This window comes from Vollenhovia emeryi, unplaced genomic scaffold (genome assembly GCF_000949405.1).
Source record: "Vollenhovia emeryi isolate VEMERY1.0 unplaced genomic scaffold, V.emery_V1.0 DF939148.1, whole genome shotgun sequence".
Classification (NCBI taxonomy): domain Eukaryota; kingdom Metazoa; phylum Arthropoda; class Insecta; order Hymenoptera; family Formicidae; genus Vollenhovia; species Vollenhovia emeryi.
The window spans coordinates 523927-550333 of NW_011967218.1; the positions used below are offsets into that span (position 1 = coordinate 523927).

At 34.0% G+C, this 26407-nt stretch overlaps 2 protein-coding genes across 5 annotated transcripts; one reads left to right on the plus strand and one right to left on the minus strand.

The window, feature by feature from the left end:
- The first annotated feature begins 348 nt into the window (after nucleotides 1-348).
- Nucleotides 349-2390, plus strand: LOC105565895 (alpha-endosulfine). Its single transcript, XM_012019449.1, has 3 exons — nucleotides 349-740; nucleotides 1193-1312; nucleotides 1425-2390. Exons 1-3 carry the CDS (start codon nucleotides 699-701, stop codon nucleotides 1593-1595), a joined length of 333 nt encoding a protein of 110 aa, XP_011874839.1. The 5' UTR covers nucleotides 349-698; the 3' UTR covers nucleotides 1596-2390.
- Nucleotides 2391-3871: 1481 nt separating this feature from the next.
- Nucleotides 3872-26192, minus strand: LOC105565896 (very long-chain-fatty-acid--CoA ligase bubblegum). 4 transcript variants are annotated; one of them, XM_012019453.1, is made up of 14 exons: nucleotides 26061-26192; nucleotides 10580-10647; nucleotides 10364-10400; nucleotides 9024-9075; nucleotides 8590-8797; nucleotides 8191-8325; nucleotides 7677-7872; nucleotides 7489-7590; nucleotides 7261-7407; nucleotides 6054-6529; nucleotides 5732-5946; nucleotides 5343-5494; nucleotides 5139-5264; nucleotides 3872-4735 (listed from the first exon to the last, which is right to left on the minus strand). In XM_012019453.1, the coding sequence occupies exons 2-14, from the start codon at nucleotides 10600-10602 to the stop codon at nucleotides 4541-4543; spliced, it is 2064 nt and encodes a 687-aa protein (XP_011874843.1). In that variant the 5' UTR covers nucleotides 10603-10647; nucleotides 26061-26192; the 3' UTR covers nucleotides 3872-4540. The 4 variants fall into 4 exon arrangements, with proteins under 4 accessions (XP_011874843.1, XP_011874844.1, XP_011874840.1 ...); XM_012019454.1 differs by lacking the exon at nucleotides 26061-26192 and adding an exon at nucleotides 10790-10916; XM_012019450.1 differs by lacking the exon at nucleotides 10364-10400.
- Nucleotides 26193-26407: the final 215 nt, after the last annotated feature.

The window sequence follows — 26407 nt, forward strand, 5'->3', positions numbered from 1 at the left end:
CACGGACCGTTTGCGGCCGCGTCGAGCAAGCCGAGTGCACACCGAAGTCGACCAATCGGATAAGGTTTGAGTTCAAATTCGCTCGCGTCTGACCGGAAACAGAGAGAAAACCCATGGCTGGCACAAACATCGGCCCATTCTGATTACGGGCAGTTCGGTCTCCTTATATGTATACATTCTCCATGCACAAAAATAAATTGCAAATAAACGAATGACTCGCGAACCTTTTCAACTGCACTTCAAACGTCGCCATACGAAATACAAACGGTTGCAGGTATCAGCTATGCATAAATACGTTCATTTCCGGTCAAGCGCGAGCGAGTGCTCTATGGAGATCGGACTGAACCGCCTCATGGAAACCGGCCGTGCGGACGGGTCGGTAACGGTCACCCGGGAACATATGGCCCTGCGTGCGATGTGACGCCTCCTGACCGACGCCGTCATCGTTCTCGCTCACGTATGAAAACACGCTCTCCCGTTGACATTCCCGTCGATCGTCCACTCGGTGCGCGCGTCCACCCTACCGGCCGGAATATACGCGGCGGAGGCCCCCACGATTGGAAGACGCCGCACGTTATTGCGCCGTTCACTTAGCTTATGTACGTTATATGCGTCAGTGTCGAGATTAGTATACGGCGGATAACTGGTCGGAAGAGGTGAGCGATCGCTGGCGACAGGCGTTTGAAAAATCTGCGAGAATGAGCGACGACCAGACGAGCGAGCAGAGCCCGACTGCTGAGGTGAGTCTCTAGATTTGTCCAATCGGACGAGGATTGATTGAACCGGGGGACATAATTAATTCACGTGTCTGTATTATGTATTTTGTAAATAACGCGTTAGAGGACTGCGAGGATCCTCTCGATGAGTTGTCGGCGCATCATTGCAGATAGCGGCAATAATATTTTATCTCATCGTTGGAAAATTATTGTACGCTGTTTCATTTATTAATTGCGCTGGTTGTTGCGATGAGTATTCAAAGATTTCACATACTTGTAGCCTGCGATAAATCAAATGTCAGGGCTGCACGAGATGAATTAGTAAAACGAATTGGTAGAAGACCCGGGGAAGTTCGCGTAACTAGAAAATGTGTATTTTATAGAAATTTCATTTGCATGGAAACCGTTTGTTCGTGTACGCACAGACACCATGTTATGTGTGTGGACACAGATCTTGACTGAAGATTTGCTTATAGCTGTCGTCGAGCGACATTGAAAAGCTAGAAGAGGCAAAATTGAAAGCAAAGTTCCCGAATGTAGCTGGTCGACCATTTGGCGGTCATTCCGCGTTTCTGCAGAAAAGGCTAGCCAAGGGGGTAATGTTAACTTTTATCATACAGAACTTCTACAAAGACAACTGCGTGTTCTTTCCTTCTCTTTCGTTTCTCTCAGTTTCCTGAGTCGCTTAACAGCTTTGTTGTTTTTCAGCAAAAATATTTTGATTCCGGGGATTATCAAATGGCAAAACAAAAATCTACAGCTAAGCCAAAGCCAGCTGGTGTTCTGCCAACAGGCGACGCTATACCGACACCAGAAACAGTACCACAGCGAAAAACGTCTATTATCCAACAAAAATTTAATACATCGACAACGTCCTAAGATCTGCTGATTCCGTCACTTCTCAAAATACATTTTATTAATTTAGTCTTACGTTCAGATGCCGGAGTAATATATGGTGTGATTATGAATAATTGGTGGCTTATATGCTCGAGAACATTTTCAGGATCTTTCACGGGACATTTTACAGCATCATAAAGTTCGGTGTCCTTAGGAAACCTAATCAATTTTTTTAGCTGCGCATTCTTAATACAGCGGCTGCAATGTAAAATAAAGCAGTGTTCTATGCTACGTGCCACAGTGCTCTATATAAGTTTTATAAAATGTGGAAGTAATCTAAGTATCAGCTTGACTCTTCTCTCAAGTATCAACTTGATTCCTCTCAATAACCAGTCATTTAGATATCCTTATTTTCGAAATGGATTCCATTCTGATTTGCAGTAAGGAGTTAAACATAAAGAAAGTTGCACTGGTACTCGAGTTGCATCGTTAGCCAGCAATAAATATGCATTTTAGGTGCACATATGTAAAAATTTATATTGAGAATGTGAGATAAGTAAACGAATAATAATAATAAATATCTAATAACAGGAAAGTTTATCTTGGATATATAATTTGAGTATGATCCACTTGTGCATGATAAGATTAAGGGTAAGAAAATATACAGATCTGCATTTCCAAAGCTGCTGTGATGCGCTCTTAGTAAGACTATTTTCTTATGAAAAGCCGTATTTACTGTAAAAAAAATCTATAGTGCGAACATAATTTTAAACAGAACTACAGTTTCGCTTATTGTAAATTACATTTAGTAATATTATATATTGCAATTATAAAATCTTTTGTTTTTTTTTCATTTATTCTTACCTTCCTATCTTGTAATAATTACATCACTTCCCGTTACAATAGTTTAGTTGGTGTTGTATAACTAAAAACAGATTATAAAAAATTGCTTATTTTGGTCAATCTTAAATAATATTAAAATTTATGGTTTCAACACAGATTGGGAAAAACATATCTATTGTGCAAAAAAATTACTTGGGGGTAGAGATACAATTTCGTGTGTTTTTAAATACTGCAGAACTTTCGTCAACGTACAATACCAGCCAAAGTTACATCACCTTTCGATTTTTTAGCATAACTAGTTTTTAAAGTGCATGAATGAATAATTCGAAAATCATGATGGACTTTGTCTAATTTCATTACCCTACAAGATGCACCTGTTATCAGGTGTCCACTGTAAAATTTTGAGCACATTCGATACACTTTGACGAAAATTATGCTCGGAAAACTTAAGGTGATACAATTTTGGCCGGTACTGTATATGTAGATATAGAGGACCGTCCTCTGTTATAAGATAAGATTCTAATATGAGATAGCAGGTTTTCAGCGTCCAAATTCAGTCACAGATTTCCTTTCGCAACGACTACACGATCTGGCAATGAATTTTCCCCTAAACAGATTTCACTTCAAGGGTAATAAATTCGTGATGGAATCAACAGGTGACTGTTAACTTAGCAGAAACTCCGCCGTTTCATATTAGGAGCCTATCTTGTAACAGGGAACTTTCCTCTATTGAAATATATCAACGTATATATTGAAGTATATTTACAATAACGCAATAAAGTATGTATATTTTTATATTTATGTAGTATGTACAGTACTGAAGAAAATAAGATACACAGGTGATAAAAAAAAAGGTTGAAACTAAAGTTTACGACTGATACATTGTATGACCGCCTTTTACTTGCACGATCACTTGCAACCGTCGAAACACTCCTCAAGATTACGGACAAGTTGCTGGTCGAGGTTTTTCTTTTTTCAAGGCTTCAAACAACTGGAACCTGTTCGTAAAACACCTCGACAGTATAAAATTGCCTCCTCCGTGTCTGACCGTCTTTTAAATATTTTGGCCGACGAGGTGGATAGGGTATGGAAGTAACACGTTATACTTTTAACGCCCTTGCAAGTTACTTTTTTTTGTATCGAGTTACATTTTAAAAAGTAACTTTCCCTATTCCCTGATATTCCGAATGAAAATTTGAAACAATATCCTCGGAAGCAGCGTAGAAAAACCTCGACCAACAGCATATTCGGAATCTCATCGAGAGCGGCCATATAAGACCACGCAAGACGTAACTTTATTTTTAACATATTTCCTTTTTATCATCCGCGTACTTTATTTGATCCAAGATGAATATAATAACACACGTTACGGAATTGACTGTTTCAAGTTTCGAATGTTTTCAGTCGAAACTTAAAAGTGGCCTAAGAAACTCTTTTATCTGTTAGGACCGACGAGTTATTCACACAAATGTGGATACGTCGTGCATTATATTTTATTTTGTCTATAAGTACTGTATATATGTATATGTTCTACAATTCAATTCCATGATGCAGTATACATAAAATATTACACACATTATATCTTTTTCTTGCGTAGACGTGTGTCCACATCCAGATACACATTTATTTTCAATAACATTGTCATTTTTTAAAATCTATATTCCGTAACATTCGTAATATTTCCGTAACAAGAAAAAGATATAACGTATGTTATACAGTATTCAAATATAAGTACATAATTATTGAAATATATTTATAACCCCATACAGCACCAAAGCTTTCAGAAACATTTCAGAAACATTGCAATAATGTTTTCTGAAAGCTTTGGTGCTATATGGGACATAATAAGATGTAGAAATCTCTAACTTATTGTATGTATGATCATTAATTGCCCTAGTACAAAATATTCCCCCATTTATTTGCAAAAAGTATCTATATGTATATATGTATGTATATAAGAGATTCGTATATTATGGATCTATAAATTCAATGTAGCTTATTTTCTGAACTTTAACACCCAAATTAAAATGTACATATAAAAAATGTTAGATATTTTGCACGCCCAGGCATTGGTACGAAACTGGTATAAAGATTCTATAATATAATGTCCTCTATCTCGACGCACGTATGTAACACACATGGTTTCAGGCGTACATCTTTTCTATCAAGTCAGCATACATCTTCTGAACTACGTTCTTCTTGAGCTTTAATGTGGGCCCCAATTCGCCGGTGGGAATCGAAAAATCATGAGGAAGAATTTCGAATTTCTGTACTTTTTGAGCATTACTGATAGCTTGCGTATTTGCCCTCTTGATTGCCTTCTGTATCTCTTCGTATATCTAGAAAAGAGAATATTTTGTGATGTATATCATTTTATAGTATTTAGAGATCTGGAGCAAACAAAAGACAAACGGCGTCTTAGTATCGGTCTACAATAGTACTCTAAGTTCTAGGCCTTACGAAATTGACTAAGTCACAGTCGAGTATTCTCCTCACACTTGACTGTGATTGAACAATTTCTTAAGGTTCTTAAATCACCTATTACAGACTTACTCGGCGACACCGTTTGCACTCTTTGAGACAAACTGCACACTCGTGTTTGTTAGCGCTCGTTTGCTTTTAGTTCAGATCTGACTTAGGAAATGATTTCTTTTTTTATACAGTGCAAAATAATAACTATTTACACGATGCAAACTAATATTACTAATTATCTATATTATCTATGTCTTGTATCAGACTCACGATTGGATCACGAGAGTTTATGACTTCTGAAACTGTTTCGGCACTGCTACCAATGGACTTTGCCCATTTTAATACATAGGGATTCAGTTTATCTAACGGACTACCGGTCTCCTCATTTATATTACTCTGAAAACCAAAACGTATAATTTGAACATTTCGAAGTTTAAATTTGCATTTGTATTTCTGTCCACTTGCAATGTGTACCTTGAGCGTGACGAGGGCCGTTAAATATTTTCTTTTATCTCCGACCACCATGACGTTACTTAAATACGGTAATTCCGACAATATCGCCTGCTCTATATTGTACGGTGCCACATTTTCCCCTCCACTTGTGATTATAAGTTCTTTTATTCTACCTGCGGAATAAGTGAAACACGACAATATAAGACAAAGTCACATAATGTAAAATAAGGTGAGACACAATAGTGCAAAGTATGGCGAGTAAGTTAAGCAGATATTATGTGTTAGGTATAAGAGTATATCGTATTCGCTGACATAACGCGTATGTACGTTATTATTTTCATTAGAATTATGAGAATTGCTATATAAATGAGGGAGCGGATTAATAGGAATAAAACAATTTAACTGTTTACCAGTTATAGACAAATTCCCGTTTGAATCGAATTTGCCGATATCACCGCTGTGTAACCAGCCGTTTTTATCTTTGGCCTCTGCGGTCTTCTCTGGTTCATTTAAGTAACCCATAAATATATGTCGTCCACCCATACAGACCTCTCCCTCGCCATGTTCGTCTATGTTGTCTAATTTTGTGTACAGTCCAGGTAGGGGTCTTCCTACACCTACCATGCTAACAAACGAGAGTGACATTCGTTATTAGAAACAACATGTTTTAAAAAGAAACATTCGCCTTTACTGTAAGTTTAACACAAGGAAACGAAAGCAGATATAATTTACCTATATTCCTTAGGGTGAATTATTGTATGAGCTCCGCTACATTCAGACATCCCGTACGCGTCTACTACAGGGATGTCTAAGCTCAGGAAGTATTGTTTAATGTCGATATTTAGGGGCGCTGCTGCGGAAGCGAACATATGGCATCTGCTTAAACCCAATGCCGCCTTAACTTTGTCGAAAACGAGTAATTTCGCAAAGATGTAGCCCCAATGCTTATAATCGGCTCCGTTTATTTTGTTCATGTAATAGTGAAGACCCTGCCCCTTTGCCCACTTAGCAATCCAAGTTTTTATTGTGCCGTTACTGCGCGCTGTCTCCTGCATCTTCTCGTATATCTTTTCCCATACTCTGGGCACCCCTAGGAAAATAGTCGGTTCCGCCACACGTAACGTATTTACCAATGTGCCCTTCAACGCACCCGGATCCGCAAAGTATACCGTGGTCGCTAGTACAATGTTTGCCATGACGTCAACTATCTAGAAACAATAGAAACGTTATTATAAATTCATAGTTCTTAATTATTATGGTATATAAATTCAAATGTAATTTATACGTGAAAATTTGCATTAATACTGTCACTGAAATATTTTTATTTAACCCTTTGAAGCACGGTGTAACGGTTTAACATTATAAAACACCTCCTGAAATGAAAAAAATCAACACTTCCTTCACTCCGATATCTTTACTACATCTTATCTATAAGGTCTTGACCTCGTATGTGTAATCTTGGATCGTATGTCAAATACTTGGTTTGCTCATTCTGAATCAAAAGTCGAAGTTCTAAAATTATTGACGATTGACTCAATAGCAGCACGAAGTAAGTTTTAATTGAAAAATCTTGTTTTCTATAAGATATCTTCTAGTAAAAAAAGTTATTCCTATAAACCGCGTTCCGAAAATAGGTATCTGGAAATTTTTCAGATCACTGATTTCTAATCTAAAGTCAAAATTTGAAAATCCAATATAAAGAGTCAACATTGCAAAAAAATGCAATTAATTTATCTGGAACTTGTTACGCGGAAGTTTTTCAGGTGATTGCTGATTACACATACGAGTGCGGATTCACTAAATTCTTAATGACGGATCCAACATGGCGCCTAAAATTCTGCAACCCTTCAGTATGAAGTTTCCGAAAAACCGATTGAAAGGAAAAATGTATGCTTCAAAGGGTTAAGATTTGTGAAATGTATTATTCGGAAAATCTCACCTGTGCTGCAACGTGAGATAATGGCAAATAACTAACCGTAACCTCTGACTTTTCTTTCACTTGTAGTACTGATGTTAATAACTTTGTGTTATGCAACATATTATCGTGGCTTAACATTACGGCTTTCGGATTTCCGACTGTTCCCGACTGTAGACAAAGATAATTGAAAATGTAAAAAATAGTTTAACATTAATCCCGATTTAATGAACTGTGGTAAATTCAATATACCGTGTACACTAAGACGCAACATTCGTTTGTTCCAATCGTTTTTAACACCGATAATAATTTATCCTCAGATTCATTCCTACCTATGTTCAATAAATCCTTCCACTGAAAACAATAAATAATGATGAGGCGTATATATTAAATAATAAATGAAGAATGGAAACAATAGATAAGTATAGCAGTTAATTTACGCTCAAAACATCCTTTTCGTTAGGTGTGCCGTCATATTGAACAATTGCTTTCAAGTGGGTCAGGTTGTGTTTTATTTGCAAGATTTTCTGCAACTGTTTGTCATCTTCAACGACTATTATATTTGCCCGACTGTGTTCAGCGGCATATTGACACGCCTCTGGAGAATTTGTGGTGTAGATTCCTGTAGCGAAACCACTAAAAAAAAAGAATGATCTATTTATCTAAAAATCGGAAAAGTAAAGGTGTACGTTGTTAAAAAATATTATATCGCTTGTTATTATCGTATCGCCACATAAACAGTATGTAAATGACATGTGGAAATAATAACGCGATACTCGTTTACTATCTAAAAATCAATCAGTGGATTATCACTGAAAACAATAAATATTCACTGATCTACAGTTGCAAGTATAGCACTGAATTATTCAGTGCTACACCTATTTTCGTTTTCAGTGATAATACACTGATTGACTTTTATTAGAGAGTAGACGTAAAACGACTAGGATCTATTACCCAGCGTATATAGCCGCGAGGTCGCTAATGAACCATTCCGGACTATTAAATCCCATTATGCAGACGCTGTGATACCGCTCCAAACCTAGTTTCAGAAACGCTTTTGCGACGATTCTTACAGTAGACTCGTATTCTCTGTAACAGAAATTAATACAAAGCTATACAAGGTTCAGCATGTCGATTTAGCATGATAAATATAGTTGCCGGACTCATTGAATTAATCTGCAAAGTGGACCGAGAAAAATAGAGAAGAAAGACCTTGTACAAAAGCGATCTTCGTACTCCGCTTTCGCGTCAGTAAGGGAGTACACGAAGATCTTATCAGTCTATATTACTTGTTATGATAATAAAGGGAATAACAAAAATATCGTTTTAATTTTCACATTTACTTATACATACTGGAAGGTATACGTGGTTCTATTGCCGTTGGCATCGGGTTTAGACACCATCGCGATGTGATCAGGATAGAGCTTTGCTGTTTTGGTGAAAACTCCAGGGATTGACGTGGGCATGTGTGAATTCGGTCCGGTGATGTCTAACTTTATTCGAACTCTGCCGTCGGGGCTACACGAGATATCCTCGTCCGTAGGTAGTACCTGATCCGGTCCTAAAAATATTCCAATAGTTTATACGAACTATTTTATATTAGTTATAAATTAATATATACGGTAAAAACAGGTGCACGTTTTGTACAAGGCGAAATTGATAAATATCTGTTTACGTAAGCGAGGCATGGACAAGTGCCACTATTCGTAATCAATAGTAATTATGACAGGAGAGATGCATTTAAAAGAGTAAAAAAAAATGTTAAGCCTTTATCAAGATAGAATTACCATCGAGACCAGTTTCACTAGCCAATGCATATCTGGTCGATTGATTCATCTCCTGCAACAAGTTTCGTATTGGTTTATGTACTCTTGTGGTGTTGAAATACTGAAAAACACTAATTTTAAAGAAATTTAAACTGTGATGCTGTTCACTTCGTGTGTCAACGATAATCAACCACCTAATAAGTAATATACTTATCTCGATAATCGTTAAAAAATTTAACCTGCATTGAATTGTTAAATAATTACTTATATATATGTGAATAACACACAAATAATATGAAACGCTGTTCCGATCGGCCTGGATCTTATTGTTAGTGCTTAATTATATTTTTGTGCTACTTACTTTCTTTAGCAAAGCAAACTATGTTATGTACTGATAATTTTCGAGTTTGAAACACAATTAAAAGCAGATGTCGAAATGGTGTACACAATTAAATTGACAATCGATTGAATAATATTCTTAAAATAAATATTGCAAACACAATATAAAAAACTTGGGCTAGAGAAATATTACGGATGTCTTAACAATTCGACCACTGTGAAGCAAGTGATAATATTTATCGCAATACTTTGGCGGAAAAAATGTAAAAACATAATTGGCTACTAATAACCAGCTCGACTGTAAACGGCGTTTTTATGTATATTAACCAAAGGTATAGTACATTTTTTAAACATTGGCCTATGTTAACCAAATGTATAGAACAAGCATTGGTTAAACATTGGCCCAATATTTGATTGTATTGGACCATTGTTTAGCCAATGCACTGTGCTACTAGAGTACCCAGCGAGAAATGATTCGTCGATCGATGTCGATTCTTCGATGTCGAAACAATGTCGAATCGACATCGATCGACGAGATACCCTAGTAGCACGGTGCATTGGTCTAAACATTGGTCCAATACAACCAAATATCGGGCCAATGTTTAACCAATGTTTGGTCAATGCACTGTGCTACTAGGGAATTTAAATTGTTGCAACTTTGTGTTGAAATTTGTGCAATTCCATACGTATATAATATGTGCAATTTTCAACGTCGCTGCAATGTGACGGATCAAGCTGACCACGTTTTCACATTTTTACTAATGCACATAAAAATCTCACGCTAGCGTCTGTTACGAGAAACTTACATAATTTTTTAAAGCAAATAATAACACATTATTATTGCGTGCGTGCTTGTAATAATACAGAGTTGCCGAGTCTAATTATACAAATACGAAAATCTACAATATAAAATTCCACGCTGGAAACATTCTGTGCTATATGTTATAACTTATGACAAAACTATGTGATAAACTAATGTGACAAAAACGATATTTAATCAGAAAAATGACAATTGTACTTACTTCTCTAACAAAGTTATCGTTTACGCAGTATCGGCGCCTGGTGAAATTAATGAACGCATAAAATGTGATAGATGGACTCTTAATTGAACCGAATAATAGGGATATAACTGTCACAATAAGTCCGATAATTCTATTACAGTTTATTTTGTTTGGTTGCTCAAAGGAAAATTGAATGGGGCGATTTAATTATGCGCGTTTTTTGTTTACATATCGTACCTTATCATCTCGCGTAAGTCCATTTAAGACTCCATGTGACTGTGTGGCCTGAGATACGGACATTCTATCTGAAACAGAAACAATAGCGATAAAAGTAGTGACAGTTTTTACTAAATTCATACGAGAAACGAAATTTTATTTAACATCTTATAATAATTTTTGTCGGCAAGTCGGCTATACATAATTCATTTATGCTTTTCTTTAACTTACAAATTTGTCATGGCCACGCAGTCAAAAGACATTAGATATAGTAATGAATAATATTATACATAAAGTCGAAAAATAGACGCGACGATGTCAACTGTACATACACTGTTATTGCGACAAATATTACCACAGTGGTCGAATTGGTGAGACGCCCGCCTAGAGATCGAGGGAGGTCCAGGTTCAAACTAGGGCTCGGCTTTTATTCCGTTTTTCGAATAAACGTTTAAACGCGAAACGTTTATCCGTTTACACGTTCTTCCAGAAAAACGTTTATTTGTAGAAAAACGTTTACACGTTTAAACGTTTACTAAACGTTTAGTAAACGTTTAATAAACGTTTACTAAACGTTTACTAAACGTTTACTAAACGTTTGACAAACATTGAGGAAATTTCACTGCGAATCGAAATGTTTTATTTAACAGACTTAAAATGCTTAAACCCTTGTAGTCACTTTTTAAATATTTATTTTTAAATATTTATTGAGAATTCGTTGACCCGCCTACGTAATGGAAAATTCCGTACTTAATATTTTACATTACTTTGTTCCGCGGCTGTTGCTACGTTTTGTGTATCATTCTGCGGACTTATTGGTATTGATGAAATTATACATTAAATATATTATATACGTATATATTTACATATATACATATATACATATTTATACGTATGAATATACAGGGTGGGTTAATAACAATTGACACCTTAAATATCTTTGAATCTATAAAGTTCAGAGGAATATTTTGTGTAACTAAACACGAGAATATAGAAAATAAAATTTTTTAAATTATTTTAAAAATTTATATTTCTCTTTATATAATTATTTGTTGTATATACATATATACAGGGTGAGTTTTTATCTTGAGACAAGGAAAAATCTCGAGAACTGCACATCAAATCAAAAAAAGTTTCAGACAAAAGTTGTATGGTTTCGAGGGGGCCATAAGACGGTACCATTGGTTTGACCTTGAAGAATTATTTGAAGGTCACATAAATGTCACACCAATTTTTTTTAATGGCATCCCCTATTTTTTATTACATTTCTTGTAGCTAACCTCGAGAGCTTTCCAAAACGCTATAATAAAGTATTTTTTATTAAGAACTTTTTGAGTTATTATTATTCATTTTTTTTATCATCTTAATACTTTTTTGAACAGAATAATGATACAAATCAACTGGTGTAAAGAAAACAAATAATTCTGTAACAAGCAATAAAAAAATTTTTTTTTCTTTAAAAGTTTGTTTTCTTTACACCAGTTGATTTGTATCATTATTCTGTTCAAAAAAGTATTAAGGTAAGATGATAAAAAAATGAATATTTTACAAGATATTTTGTAATTTACGTCAAAATATTGGAACTTTCAAACCTTAATAACTCAAAAAGTTCTTAATAAAAAATACTTTATTATAGCGTTTTGGAAAGCTCTCGAGGTTAGCTACAAGAATGTGTAATAAAAAATAGGGGATGCCATTTAAAAAAATTGGTGTGACCTTTATGTGATCTTCAAATAATTCTTCAAGGTCAAACCAATGGTACCGTCTTATGGCCCCCTCGAAACCATACAACTTTTGTCTGAAACTTTTTTTGATTTGATGTGCAGTTCTCGAGATTTTTCGTTGTCTCAAGATAAAAAACTCACCCTGTATACAGGAGAAAAAGTAAAGACCGTAAAAGCGCGCGCGTCAGCGCGCGCTGTGTATGCTAGTAAAACACTTAAAAAAGGGATAAACATTTATAGAAAAACGTGAAAATATTGAAAAACACGTTTTTAGTAAACGGATGTGCTAAATATACGTGTAAACGTTTAAACGTTTAAACGTTTATTAAGTAAAAACACGTGTATTCGAAAAAACGTTTCTTATAAACGGATAGCTAATTATACGTATAAACGTGTATCCGTTTAAACGTATAATAGCGAGCCCTAGTTCAAACCCAGGCTGAGGTAATATTTTTCGCATTAAATTTTCTGCACTAACCGATTAATTAACAGATATGGCTAGCTGTGGTCGAATGAAATTTAGAATTTTATTATTATATACAAGTTTCTGCGGAAAATATGAACAGAAGATATAAATAAAATTATATCCTCTAGTAAAAGAATAAGGTTGGTATACGGATAGTAATTTTCGAAGTTAAAACTCCATGGAATCAACATTAAGATGACCTCTTCGCGGCGTTAATACACCCTGGCGAAAATTTTAAGTGAGAGATTACGTTTACATTTACTTATGAAGACTTTTATCGATAGCTACATTGTTTAAAAAGAGTTTTATTGATGGTTACACCGTTTGGAAGTACGTTGCAAACACCTTAAATAAACATATTATTTTCGCCAGGACAATACCTTCCACACTGAATAGCCTTTTTACAGAGGCACTACTTGGGAAGGCAGTACTATATTTAATAAAAAGTGTCTTAATTTTTTAATAATCATACAACACATCTATATTAGAATTGTTACATCTATACTAAATAAAAAATAAATAAATAAACACCTATACTAAATAAAAATAAATAAAAAATATCAAGTGGTTTTGGATATAAATCGCCTTTTTAAAACGTCAATTTGTTATTTCTCTATTAATTCGCAAATATACAATGTTTTCCTTCACTTTGATGATATAAGCAAAGTTTTTAAACCTAGAAATTATCGACATGAATAGTGGCGATCGTACGATAGCTCTATTTTTTTTCATACGAACGTTCAAAGTACACCCGCAAGATATTAGCATTTGTGGAAGACGTGCGTGTTACGTAAATGTGCAAATTGCGCTTAATCGGTGGGTTGGCTGTAAGGATCAGTGTCACGAAAGGCATCGCAATTTTATCATGCGATGTGTATCCCGCATCGCATCCCGCTCCTTTAAGAAATTAATGTTTTTCTTAGAAGAGCAAAAAAAATTGCACAAAAAGAACTTGTGCAATGCAAAAAACAGTTATAAAAATATGCCTTTAAGTCGTATAGCGCGTAAAATCATTCGGTGCATTATCAATGAATTATTCAGTGCTATATTTATGACTGTATATGAAAATAATAAAACTATTTCCAGTGATAGTCCACTGACTTTTAGAGAGTGTTTGTAACGTTAACTATGTATCTTGCGATTCAATATTTTTCGATTTACATATACAATTTATTCCATAATTCGATAAGTAGAAATTCGATATTTTAAATCGTCCGTTTACATATGTCATCGCACGGAGGATTGTTACATTATCATACTTCGTATTAGAAAAGAAAAGTTTATTCTTATAATTCACAAAAATATTATAATTCACGTATATGAAGATGACGATTATTCGAATAGGTTGAGAAACAATAGTACGTTGTCGCTTATGTGTATAAAGCTACAATTAAAAATAAGAAAAAAGATCACATAAAGAAGGTGTTAAGGTAGTAGTTATTGATTGTTATCGGCAACAGTTTCTTTCATCTTCTAATTATTTCTTTATATACTATGGTTACAGTTAACCAATGTACACAGTTGAAAAATTTGCATTAAATTTAACAGATAAATTTTGTGTAAAGTTAACATATATTTAATGACAAAATGAATTTAAAAAAATATAATTTTTACATTTCACAGATGTAACAAGTCAAATGACGGTTCGAAATCACTCTCACTTATGTTATATAGAATAAAATCACCGTTTTATTCTGTAAATTTTAACAGATAAGTCTTGTTACTAATAATATAGAACATATATGTATTGCGTAAGATTAAAAACTAAGTACACACTGTGTTGTTTTAACATTTCTTTTCAGCTATTTTAATAATTTTACATTTGAGGTCAATTAACACAAGAGCAATATGTCAAGTTGACACATGGATGTGTTAAACATTTAACACGAAAATTTTAACCGGCATTTTTTAAACAAAAAACACAAATTTTCCAACTGTGTACGTACATTGCAAATATTATCATCGCGTACAATGTTAATTGTGTCAGAACATTAAATAATTTTATTTATGCAATTTTCAGAAACTTTCAGCGTTTATTCATTAATTATTAATGTCCCGTTAAAACATTAATAGTATTATTGATATGTAATAATTGAGTAATTATTCAACGCCGGTTTCTTATTCATCTCATGACATTTGAAAAATGGATGTTGTATCATTATATAACAGTGCATAAGTATAGCGCGGTACATTCAATTACGCTTGACGTATACTTTGTAACTTGCATCCACAATAACTGCAACGATAAACAGTTCAAATGGTATAGTTCAGAGAAGAGTGATATCATCAACACAAGTACAGTGTCTAAAATTGATTTAAATTTATGTTATTATTAGCAATGTCATTTAAATACGTATTTGTAACATTTAAATTAAAAATTATTAAAACGTAGTTATTTATTAAAATTCGACGTCTTTTAATTTGTTAAAAAATCATGAACATTTTTAACAAAAGTCTCATATGAAAAATGATGTGTGTTAAGTTATAAAATTGTCTGTTGTTCAGTTATGTGAGCAGATTTGGTTGTATTTCTGCTGACAGTATTATCGAAAATATTAGTTCCTGTATGCACACAATCTGCAGTCTTTCTGTCTTCACAATTTGTAGTGGGCATTTGACGGAATCTGTCCTGACAGATTTGGCTATCTGGAGTCGCGAACGGATTGTGAGTGACCTAGTTTACATCGTGCACTTGATACGCGTATCAAATAGTAACAAATAGTAAATAACATAGTAAATTCGTTTGGTCATTGGCTGATCAGTTTAAATACACTATTTGATACGCGTATCAAGTGCACGATGTAAACTAGGCCAGTGTCTGTTTTAAATTTTGTCGCTAAAGCATTAGCGGAAATAAAATATAATGGCAGGTTGACTGCAGAAATTGAGCAAAATCTGCTGTTTTTTAATGATTCAAATGACATTTTTCGTTTTAATGTTTTTTTAATGTTTTCGAAATAATATATTCTGCTCGGTTTTTGCTGTTAATGTAGATGACATCAGATCTGTTGTAATATGAGCAAATCTGCTGACAATCTGTTATCACCCTGCAAAGGTTACTTACTGGACGTAACAGTTTATAATTCGAGAAAAGAAAAGTCATAATGATTAAGTGTATAAAAATGCGATACAATAAATCAAAATAATCGAGAATATGTTAATATAAAACATGTAGAGAAAAAATTGTCGTAAAAATGAGAACCAAATTTAAAATACAATTCATTGGAGAAAATATTTTTCAGTCAGAATCTTGATAGCTTAATAACAATTTCTGCATGAATTTTAAAAATACTTTTTCCAACTCATTTTTAGTGTTTTAGTGTTTTAGCCTGGAAAAAGGATTATTACATCATATAATGTGAGGGAGGATTGAAGACATCTCCGCTCCAAGGGGAAATTAAAAAAAATTAACTAATTCAAGTATTTGGTTGACAGCACACACAATACCTGCAAAAAAGCAATTATTACTATTTAACGAAGAGAGAGTTTGCTTATAGTCACCAGTGATGATTAAAAAGTAAAATGGGAAATTGATAGTCGACCTAACTGGTATATTCCTTTATTTATTTGATACAACGTTTCGACCCTATTTCTGGATATTCGGCATTTAATTGCGTTCTCTTTACACAAATTAACACGACACGAGTTCACTGATTCTGTTTTTGTTAAATTTCTTCGTTTTCCCCTCTACGCGGGCGCCGTTATTTAGCGTGTCTTCTTGCTCTTATTGTTAGTGTCTTTTCCTATACAATTTTCCTGGTTTTTTAAAAATAAAAACTCCAATATTAAAAACCAAACACCAATCAGGTACGTGTAGGTATTCGCGAGATCGCTTGTCGGATATCGCGTTTCACGCGACACGTGGGACTGTTTCACTGATTCTGTCCGCGGATCAAGGTTATACGTTACGGATAAAATGAAATCGGCCGAACGAACGTAAACAGAGATAAACTAATCACGAGAATTCCGCCGATTCCGTATTGCGTACGTTCCGCGCCCATGGGACCGCACCATTACTTACACACCACATCCTACAGTTACTTACTTTCTTACGCATTTACTTATATTTAGAACACAGAGTTTTAGCTTTTCTCTTCGACATTCAAACGGCAGTTTTTTTCGGGTTAAACACTTATTGTTAGTGAGATATGGTGAGTAAGTAAGAGTAACTGTGAGTACGTAACCGAGTGTGGAAATAGTAAGTAAGAGAGTCTACGGTGCTTTTCGCTTCTATTTATATCTCGAAAATGACGAGAACCTCCCCTGCTGGAGTCTCCGGTGGGACCCCAAATGGTGATTTGGGACTTATCTTATTGTTAGTAGAAGGGAGAAGGTTTTTCCAAAGGATTGTGATATCTGGGCCCGGAGTTACGTGTCCTTTGGCCACGTTCTGTTGGTTTTGTAGCTGTAGGCTGCGTGTCTCTTGGCCACGCGATACTCTGTTGGAATTTTATCTGTAGATAATCAGAACGTTCGAAGCAAAATTCTAGAAGATTGTGAGAATTTTGTCCGTCCGTGACGGTAAACTAGGCGCCAATTATTTGTCGATCAGAAAACACAGCTTCTTGGACTCTTCGGAATGGATTCCGATCAGAATTATTCCGTTGTCCCTGGGAAACACCATAAAAATCTAGGAAATAACTGAACAATTTCGATCGGGATCTATTTCGTACATTTCCAAAGATACACTGTCGGTCTCGCGCGCCAGATTCTCCCATACAGCATGGAAATATTGCAGCAACGTTGCAGAGACATTGTTTTGAAAGATTGCAGCAAAATTGCGAAATGTTGCTGCAATATTGTAGCTACATTGCAGCAACATTAGAATGTCCGCCTTCAGCAATATTTCAATACAACAGTGCAGCAATATTGCAATGCAACTACGCAGCAATATGAAAATGCAAGACTGCAGCAATATTGCAATGTAACAATGTAGCCATAATGCAATAAAATGCAATAAAACGTTGTACGTATGTATACAGGGTGATAGGAAACAACCCTGGTCCTTGAAAAGATATAATCCTGATGAGATTCTGAGACGATTATTCCTTTTACAAAACTTTATCCAAAATCTAGTTTTTGAATTATAAAAGGCAATAGTTTTCTTATCACGAGTTGAATACAGGACGTAGGCAATAGCGGCGCAATTTACTGCGTTATACGTGATCGCTTATATTAGGTGGCTGTCAGTTGTCACGTCTGACGGTGAGTTGCGCCGCCACAGCCTGTTTTCTTCATTCAACCTGTGATAATAAGATAACTATTTCTTTTCATAATTCAAAAACTATATTTCGGATAAAGTTTTGTAAAAGGAAAAATCGTTTCAGAATCTAGTCAGGATTACGTCTTTTGAAGGACACAGGGTTGTTTCCAATCATCCTATATATATGTAATAAATACACAGGGATGTATTATATTATAAAAAAAGGGTTGAACCTATATGTTTTAGAATGATTTACGAGTTGCATGTGTTATAGCTATATCTTGTGAACTCAGAAAACCAAGCAGAAAACCCTATTAACGTTGTATGTACGCCGTAAATAGTATATTGTGATACATGTGTGGGAAATTGGCCAATAGCCAATCTCCCGCACATGTATCACATACTATTTTATATTATAAGTGCACGGAAAAGTACCTCTTTTTTGACAGTTACGTGTAAAAACTTTGAGGCTAACCTGTCATCTGTCGAAGACGGCGTGTGGAAAAGAGATCGGCAATTGTGCTGGGAGATAAACAAAAACAGCGCTAAAGTGTGCGGTAATAATTTTACCGCACGGCTTTTTGCCTTCGCTCGTGCGCCCACCCGCTACTCGTGGCCAATAGCCAATTTCCCGCACATGTATCACAATATACTATTATACTGTATAATTGCAAGTTAATGTTTTTGTAATACAGTTGCAACATTATAAGAGTAATATTGCACAATATTGTATTTGCAGTGTAGCTGCAATATTGCAGATTTAATATTACGCAATATTGTGTTTGAAATATTGTTGCACCATTGCATTTGCAATATGCAATCTTGCAACGTTTGCAGCAATGCTGTTGCAGCTTTTGTGCTGTATGGGCTACCGTTATCTCTTGGTAATACGTACGCTGAACTGGTTTATCGCGTTGTATTTTATCTCTGACTTTCTATAAAAAAACGTATAATACTACAAAGATTAAAGAAGCAAGGAAATTTTTTATTTTTAGGTCGTTAGTCGGGAAATGAAAACAAGTCAGTAAGTGTGATATTATAGTATCACCAAGTTAACGCCAGTACATCAAAGTTTATCATAAATACATAATTCACGCTATCATGTATTTACTTACCATATATCATACCACTTCAATTATAATTATATATTGCACTCCATGTGGAACATACAAAAGTATGCATAACAATGTTTTCCAGAGAATAAATTTTAATATTAAAATATCATATCATAATTTGTTTATGAGTAATGTTTTATATGTGCAGTTTCTGAATTATTAAAGGAAACGCTCCCATGTTGTAACGTGACTTAACATTAAGTTTAACGCAGCTTAACAAATGACAAAAGTAAAGTAGCTGCTTATACAAGAGGTATCTATGGCTTGCATAATTCTATTAGGCATTCTTTCTACGTTCTCCATTGGATTAACACTCACGATCAGTGAGAAATGATTGAAATGGCTGAAAAGATATCGGATCGATGTCTGTAATCGACGTTAAATGTAACGAATAGATGTCGACTTGATGTTGCTCAATATCTTTTCGATCAATCACAAAGTACTGTTCCCAGATAATAAAAAAATGTTCTATTAAAAAATCTATAGATGGATACTCTTACACTCTTACCGAAACAGCGAAAATTATTTAACAATTTTCCTAAAGTAGATGTGACCATATTATAGGTATCGTTTTGGATAATGTTGCTAGCAATACTGTATTTATTTAAAAGCTACAGTTAATTTTACAAAGTGAAAATATCGACTTCAACTGTGAAGATTGTCATTTTCGATGCTTTGCGCATATCTTAAACTTTGGAGTTCAGGATATGCTGCGTGAATTAAAATTAGATGGCCCGGAAGAGTGTGAAGGAAGTGATTCCGATTATTCCGAAGATGAAGATAATGTGGTTACAACAAATAATGATATTCTCAATAGTCCCATTAAAAAATATCAGGGCTCTCTTTTTAAAATTAAAAAGATCTGAGCAAAATACAAATATGTTAAAAAGTGCATGCACTATGACTAGTACCAAGTTTTTGTCGCCAAAAATCGATGTGTGCACACGCTGGAACTCAACTCATGACATGCTTAAAGTTGCATTATTGTTGAAGCCTGCACTGATTAGTCTGTTTCAAAGTAATCCTGCATTTTGCATGTATTTACTATCCGAAGAAGAATGGTGTTTATGCTCAGAAGTTCAGTTTCTAAAACATTTTAAAACTGTATCTACTGTTCTTGGCGGTGACAGCTATGTAATCTTACCGTACGTTATAATAGCATTCAATATGCTTATAGATAAAATCGAGAATAAGAATTTTGAACTTTGAACCGCAAACTTTGAACCGCACTGATAAATTGTTCAATGCATACCAAGCTGGTCGAGATAAATTACTTAAACATTATCATAAATCTAACTGGATTTACTGATTAGTCTCGTGCTAGATCCGAGGCACAAAACTGAAAGTTTTAATGCCACAACCTGGGGAAAAGAAATGAAAGATCAGAGTATTAAAAAATTTGAAGACTTATATAAGAACAAATATTTTATTCCTTCAGAGAGCTCCCTAAATAATGATTTGTGTAATTCCTCGACTGATGACGATGACATCGATATGAGTGTCATATATGAAAAATCTGTTAACGATTCAGATTGGAGAAATGAATTAACAAAATATTATAATACAAGAAGAGCAGATAAGGATGTTGACATATTGGCATGGTGGTCAACTCATTCACAAGAGTATCCATGTTTGTCAAAAATGGCTCGGGACTTCCTAGCAACGCCAGCTACGTCTGTTCCAGCGGAACGATTATTTTCCAAAGCTGGATTAATTATACGCAAACATCGTAATCAGCTAACTGCTGAATCCGCCAGGTCACTAATATGCCTCAATTCATGGTATATGTCAAACTTGCATTCATTATTAAAATAAATTTTGTTAAACAAATTTATTTACTTGTTGTATTTTTACTTACTACATTATCTTTGTCTAGAATTTTAACATAAAATTGCTTATTGAAAACATATTGTTTATATTATTTTAAAAGTTGCATTTACAACATTGAATTGTAAAATGTAAATATGCAAACATATACAGGATGTTTCATGTAACATACGACAGCTACAAGACATATCCAGTAGAATTATTAATAACTTTAGAAGATGCGCAAAATAATTAATAATAACTTTTGTAACTTTATAATTTTTTGGTCTAAAATATGCAGCAGAGACGTTATATTTTTAAAGTCTTTTAAGAAAGGTTAAGGTAGGAACACCAAGTGTATATAATATACAGTACACCTACTTTTCTGCTAAAATTGTAACAGATACATACATTTATAATCACAATTTTTTGTATCGCCAATCTCGTCAAGATCTCGTCGAGATCGAGATCAAGATCGAGATTATATATACGAGATTCTCGAAAATTCGAGATCAAGATCGAGATTGCAGAAATCTCGTCTTGTTTTGTCTCGTGCGCACCTCTAGAGTGACTACAAATGGTGTTCACTGGGATATGGGGTTGTGGGCCGATCGCTCGCAGAAGCACTTTGAGGATTGGTATTATTTTATAGAAAAAGGAGATCTTAACGAAAAACGAGATGAACGTATGTATGTTCATCTCGTTTTATGTGTGTGTTAAGATCTAATTTTTCTATAATATAATTAAATGTCACAAGGATTAAAATGTTCTATTAAGTATATGAGGTCATCGACCTCTGCGAGCAAATACTTATTAGTAAAGTCGAAAGATAATGTTTCGTGGAAACTTGACAGCTCTTTGAGACTTGACAATATCACATATTTTTACATATGTTTTTAAATGTGCATATATAACGTAGCATATCAATGCATTTGATCAATAATGCATTAAGTGATATTTTTTAATGAAAAAAGTCATATGAATTTATAAAAATCAAAGGAGCCCCACCAAAGCATCCATACTAACCGCTCCTTTGTGCTGGAGCGACCCCATACAGTACCAAAGCTTTCAGAAACATTTCAGAAGACATTATTGCAATGTTGCAATGTTGCAATGTTTCTGAAATGTTTCTGAAAGCTTCGGTGCTGTATGGGACCTTAAATTTATCATAAATAATAAATAACAATGAATGAATGGCTACGTTCTGTAGAAAAAGCTGCTTTGCAACTGTTGTAAAATTCATAAATCTGATTGGCATATTCTCTTAATCTTGACTGTATTTAATAAGCATAAGTCAATCAGTTTCAGGACGTTTACAACAGTTGCAAAGCAGCTTCTTCTGCTGGACGCAGCCAATGAATAAAATAAAAACGTTTTATCTTGCGATGTAACATTCCGGGAAAAATGTATACAGAATGTAACAAATGGGTCGGGACATGCGATTATTTCGGAAACGTGACGTTTTACAAAAAAATGTTTTATTAAAAAGTTGTGGTTGTATGTACATTACCTTGACTGGCTGAATCACCGGCTGATCTTACTTTAACTGGCTGGATCACTGACCGATCTTATAATCTTGACTGGCTGGATCACCGATCGATCTTGCACTGACAATGAGTGACTATAGGCTTGTTTTCTGTTCCTACACTGGTGAACTAGTGCAACAAATTAGAGTAAAGCCAACGGCACACGATACTATTTTTCCTACTGGATTGCTTACGAGAGTCAATCAGAATTTAGCCTTAAATCACCTGATCTAAAACTCTGCATCATTAGGCTTGTTTTGTGTTCCTAGGCTGGTGAACTAGTGCAATAAATTAGAGTAAGACAAGCATATTTTTTTCTCATTCTAGCTTACTGCACTAGTTCACCAGTGCAGGAATAGAAAACAAACCTTAGTCACAGTTTACAATAGAGAGTCACGAGCTAGAGTCGAGTCAGAATTGAGTTGGGGTGAGTGCTTTTGCGGTGAAAATATCAAACTCGAACCTGAACCCTATCTTATAAAATAATACAAAATTTTAAGGTAGGGTCCAAATGAGGTTCGGTGGAAACGACAAGAGTCGAGTTAGGTTCCTGTAGCGCTCACGCCAACCCGATTCTGACTCAACTCCAGCCCAACTTTGACCCTCGATGGAAACATAATCAGTGATGTATCTTAATTAAAGGCTGATTTATGCAAAGTCGTAATCGTTAACTTTTGCCGGAATCGGTACAAATGGACCCATTACAGTCAATTATTCTCTTCACTTTTAACGGTGATTGGACAATTTTTACCGATTCCGGCATAAGTTAACAGTTACGGCCTTGCATAAACCAGCCTTTAAGCTAACGCCCGGCAGGTGCAATTTAATTAAATTGCTTTAGAAAGCTCTCGAGATCACCTACAAGAATATGCAATAAAATATTGGGGTTTCCATTTAAGATTTTCATGTTGACCTTAACTGGGCTTTTCAAGGTTATTCCAAGGTCAAATTCATGATGTCAATAAATAGATCCTTTGAAACCCTTCAACTTTTGTATGAAACGTTGTTTTGTAAAACGTCACGTTTTCGAAATAATCGAGTGTCCCGACCTTTTTGTTTGTATATCTAATCATATCTGCTTATATATCTGAGTTAGATATACTCAGGGTTAGATATTTTCTCGGGAGATCATTTTATTATTTGGATAGCATTTTGGATGTTTTAATAATTATTATCTGGATAACTTTAAGTTTTCTAATATTCAAAATATTCTTGAGTTGTTTAATTACACTTTGAATATTAAGATTGAGGTATTAGCGGCATTAAAAATGTCAATGCGATATATAAGTCCAAAATGCTAATGGCAATTTATACTGTCATCTAGTTATATCGATCGAAAGCGGACAATGGAACTAAAAGCTTTAAGTTAATTGATGTATGTTGCAATCTGGGATAGCAATGGTTATAGCATGTTGTAAAACATTAATGCAAAGGTATGACGTTTCCTCGAAAAGGATGCAAGTATGTAGAAACGTATCAAGAGACTATAAAAAGGTAGAAAATTATCAGAAAAGTTACATCATTTTGTATGTCTTCGTTTTAATATCCATTTTTCGACTAGTCTTTTTGTAAATATTAAAATTCGCACAAATTCGAAGGAATAAAGACTAAAGAACCGTGACAGGATGTTAGTGTCTAAATAATTCTTATTTTAAATTTATTACGAAAAATATTACCTCAACCAGGGTATTAAAATACAATCATCTTTTGCACTCAAATTTTTCAATAGTAAAATGCAACTTGTGGTATTTATGTTACATGAAAATCAGACAGTCAATGAAACCTATTTTAACTAGATTGATTCTAAATTAGTTATTTGTAGGTGAAAAGTAGACTGGTTCAACAGGTTTTTATATTTTCGTTATAATTATCAATATGATAAGATATATATATATATATATATCTTATCATATCAAAACTATAAAAAAAATATATATATATCTTATCAAATCAAAACTATAAAAGAAACTTCATACTTTATCATTAGAAGTTGAAGATACAAATGTCATGTGTGCTGACGCACATAATATGAAAATATACACAAATTGGCGAAAATATTATTGACATAAAGATATCAAGAAGCTAGAAGCTTCATTAATGCAGAAAATTCCATGTTTAATATTTAACAATTTCACTTTAACAATAAAAAATTATATACTGATAATGCTGCTAATTACATAGAAATTGGACAAGAAAAAAATATGAATTGCATATTAAACGATATGGACTGCATGTTAAACTAAAGAAAAAACTAACAGAATAATAACATACTAATATTATGATATTCGTTAATTGAGAAATAATTATTAAAATTTAGAATTGGTTTTTACCGATTTTTCCTAATACCAGTTATCGAGTTTCGTTTACCGCATGACAAGTGTACCACTCTAAAAATCAATATTGAAAATAATGATTATTTACCGATTTATAGTAATAAGTAAAGCACTGAATTATTAAAAAATAATGCACTGATTGACTTTTAGAGAGCAGATATATTAATTGACTGTCAAGCGGAAAATTTATACAATCTCTGTAAGAAAGTTGAACAGATTGCACTGAAACCCGATTACTTATCGATAACCGTTACAAAATAATATAAAACTCTCGCCTATATCTAGTACATGTCGGAAAATGTAATGCAATTGAAGGATTGAGGTCATAAATATCCAATCGTAGTCACATCGTAAATCAGGTTTCGTCACAAATAGATATCATTTGCGTAGATCATTTATGAACAAATTATCAAATATATTTTTTTTATATAAATACGCATCAATATTTTATCATGTTTTTCTAATTCCACTCTCTAAAAATTAACGCGCCATAAAATAAACGTATTTTTCTTGTTTATTTCACCATGCCCCATACAAGTATACGCAATAGAATGACAGATTTGATTTATAAATAATTACAACACTAATATATGTAGTCTTGTTTCAAGGATTGAGAATTTAAAATTGTGTTAGATATAAAATTATTTTTATGAATCCATACTTATGAAAAAACATATATTTTGAAGAAAATATTAATAATTATTCTTATCATTTGTACAAGGTAAAGTAAAAAATGCGTTTAACTCAAATAGTACAGTAGAATTACGAGCGTTTCGAACAACTGTAAAAAATATTCTATATCGAAAACTCTATTAGATCAATAAAATTAATTTACGGGACGGGGAAAATGGGGGAGGGAGGGTATTGAATTCTAAATATAGCATCAGAAAAATGCGAATTGCATTTGAAAAATAATCATCGAATCGAATACGTGAATCTGCTGACGACAATAATTCCACGTGTATGATAAACTGCGTTATGTCCGAAAAAGAAATCGGCGCGTAGTACTAATGTGGAAAGAAACGGTGTATAGATTCACGATTTTCAGAAAGATTTAAGATTTACAAGTTGGGCTACCTACATCTTGCCTTGTGACCCACATTGGCGTGTTACTATATATTGTCTATTAGTTTGTTTTCCTGTATTCATAATGTTTATTATTAAAGAAATAAAGTATAATAAAGCATCACATAAAAAAAGCAATATGGCAGTAGAAGATCTTTTACTTGTTATTTTTTTCTTATATATTTTTAATTCAAGTTTTTACAAATAATTTACATCGCAATGTCGCTCGACAACTTCAAGTATCTAGTCTAGTTTGCTACTCACCTTATTTTTTGTACTTCTCAGTTATCCGAACAAATAATTTCCGTCTGTTCGAGTTACGTTCTGAACGGTGAGCCAAGTGAGTGAGCCAAGTCTCACTCCGAACTGTCCGACAGCTCTGGCAATACTGACTTTTCAAGACCGTCTATATACCGATCACGCTATACGCACACAGCACATGATATCACTTGAATATTCTATACTCATACTGTGAATAAACGTACTGTATTTAACATACTGGGATCATCCCTGTAACATTTTTAGTAGTATATTATTTTTCGTATATTGTCATATATTTTCAGAATAGGTATATATAGTACTAGTACCATATACATATAGTACTAGTACCA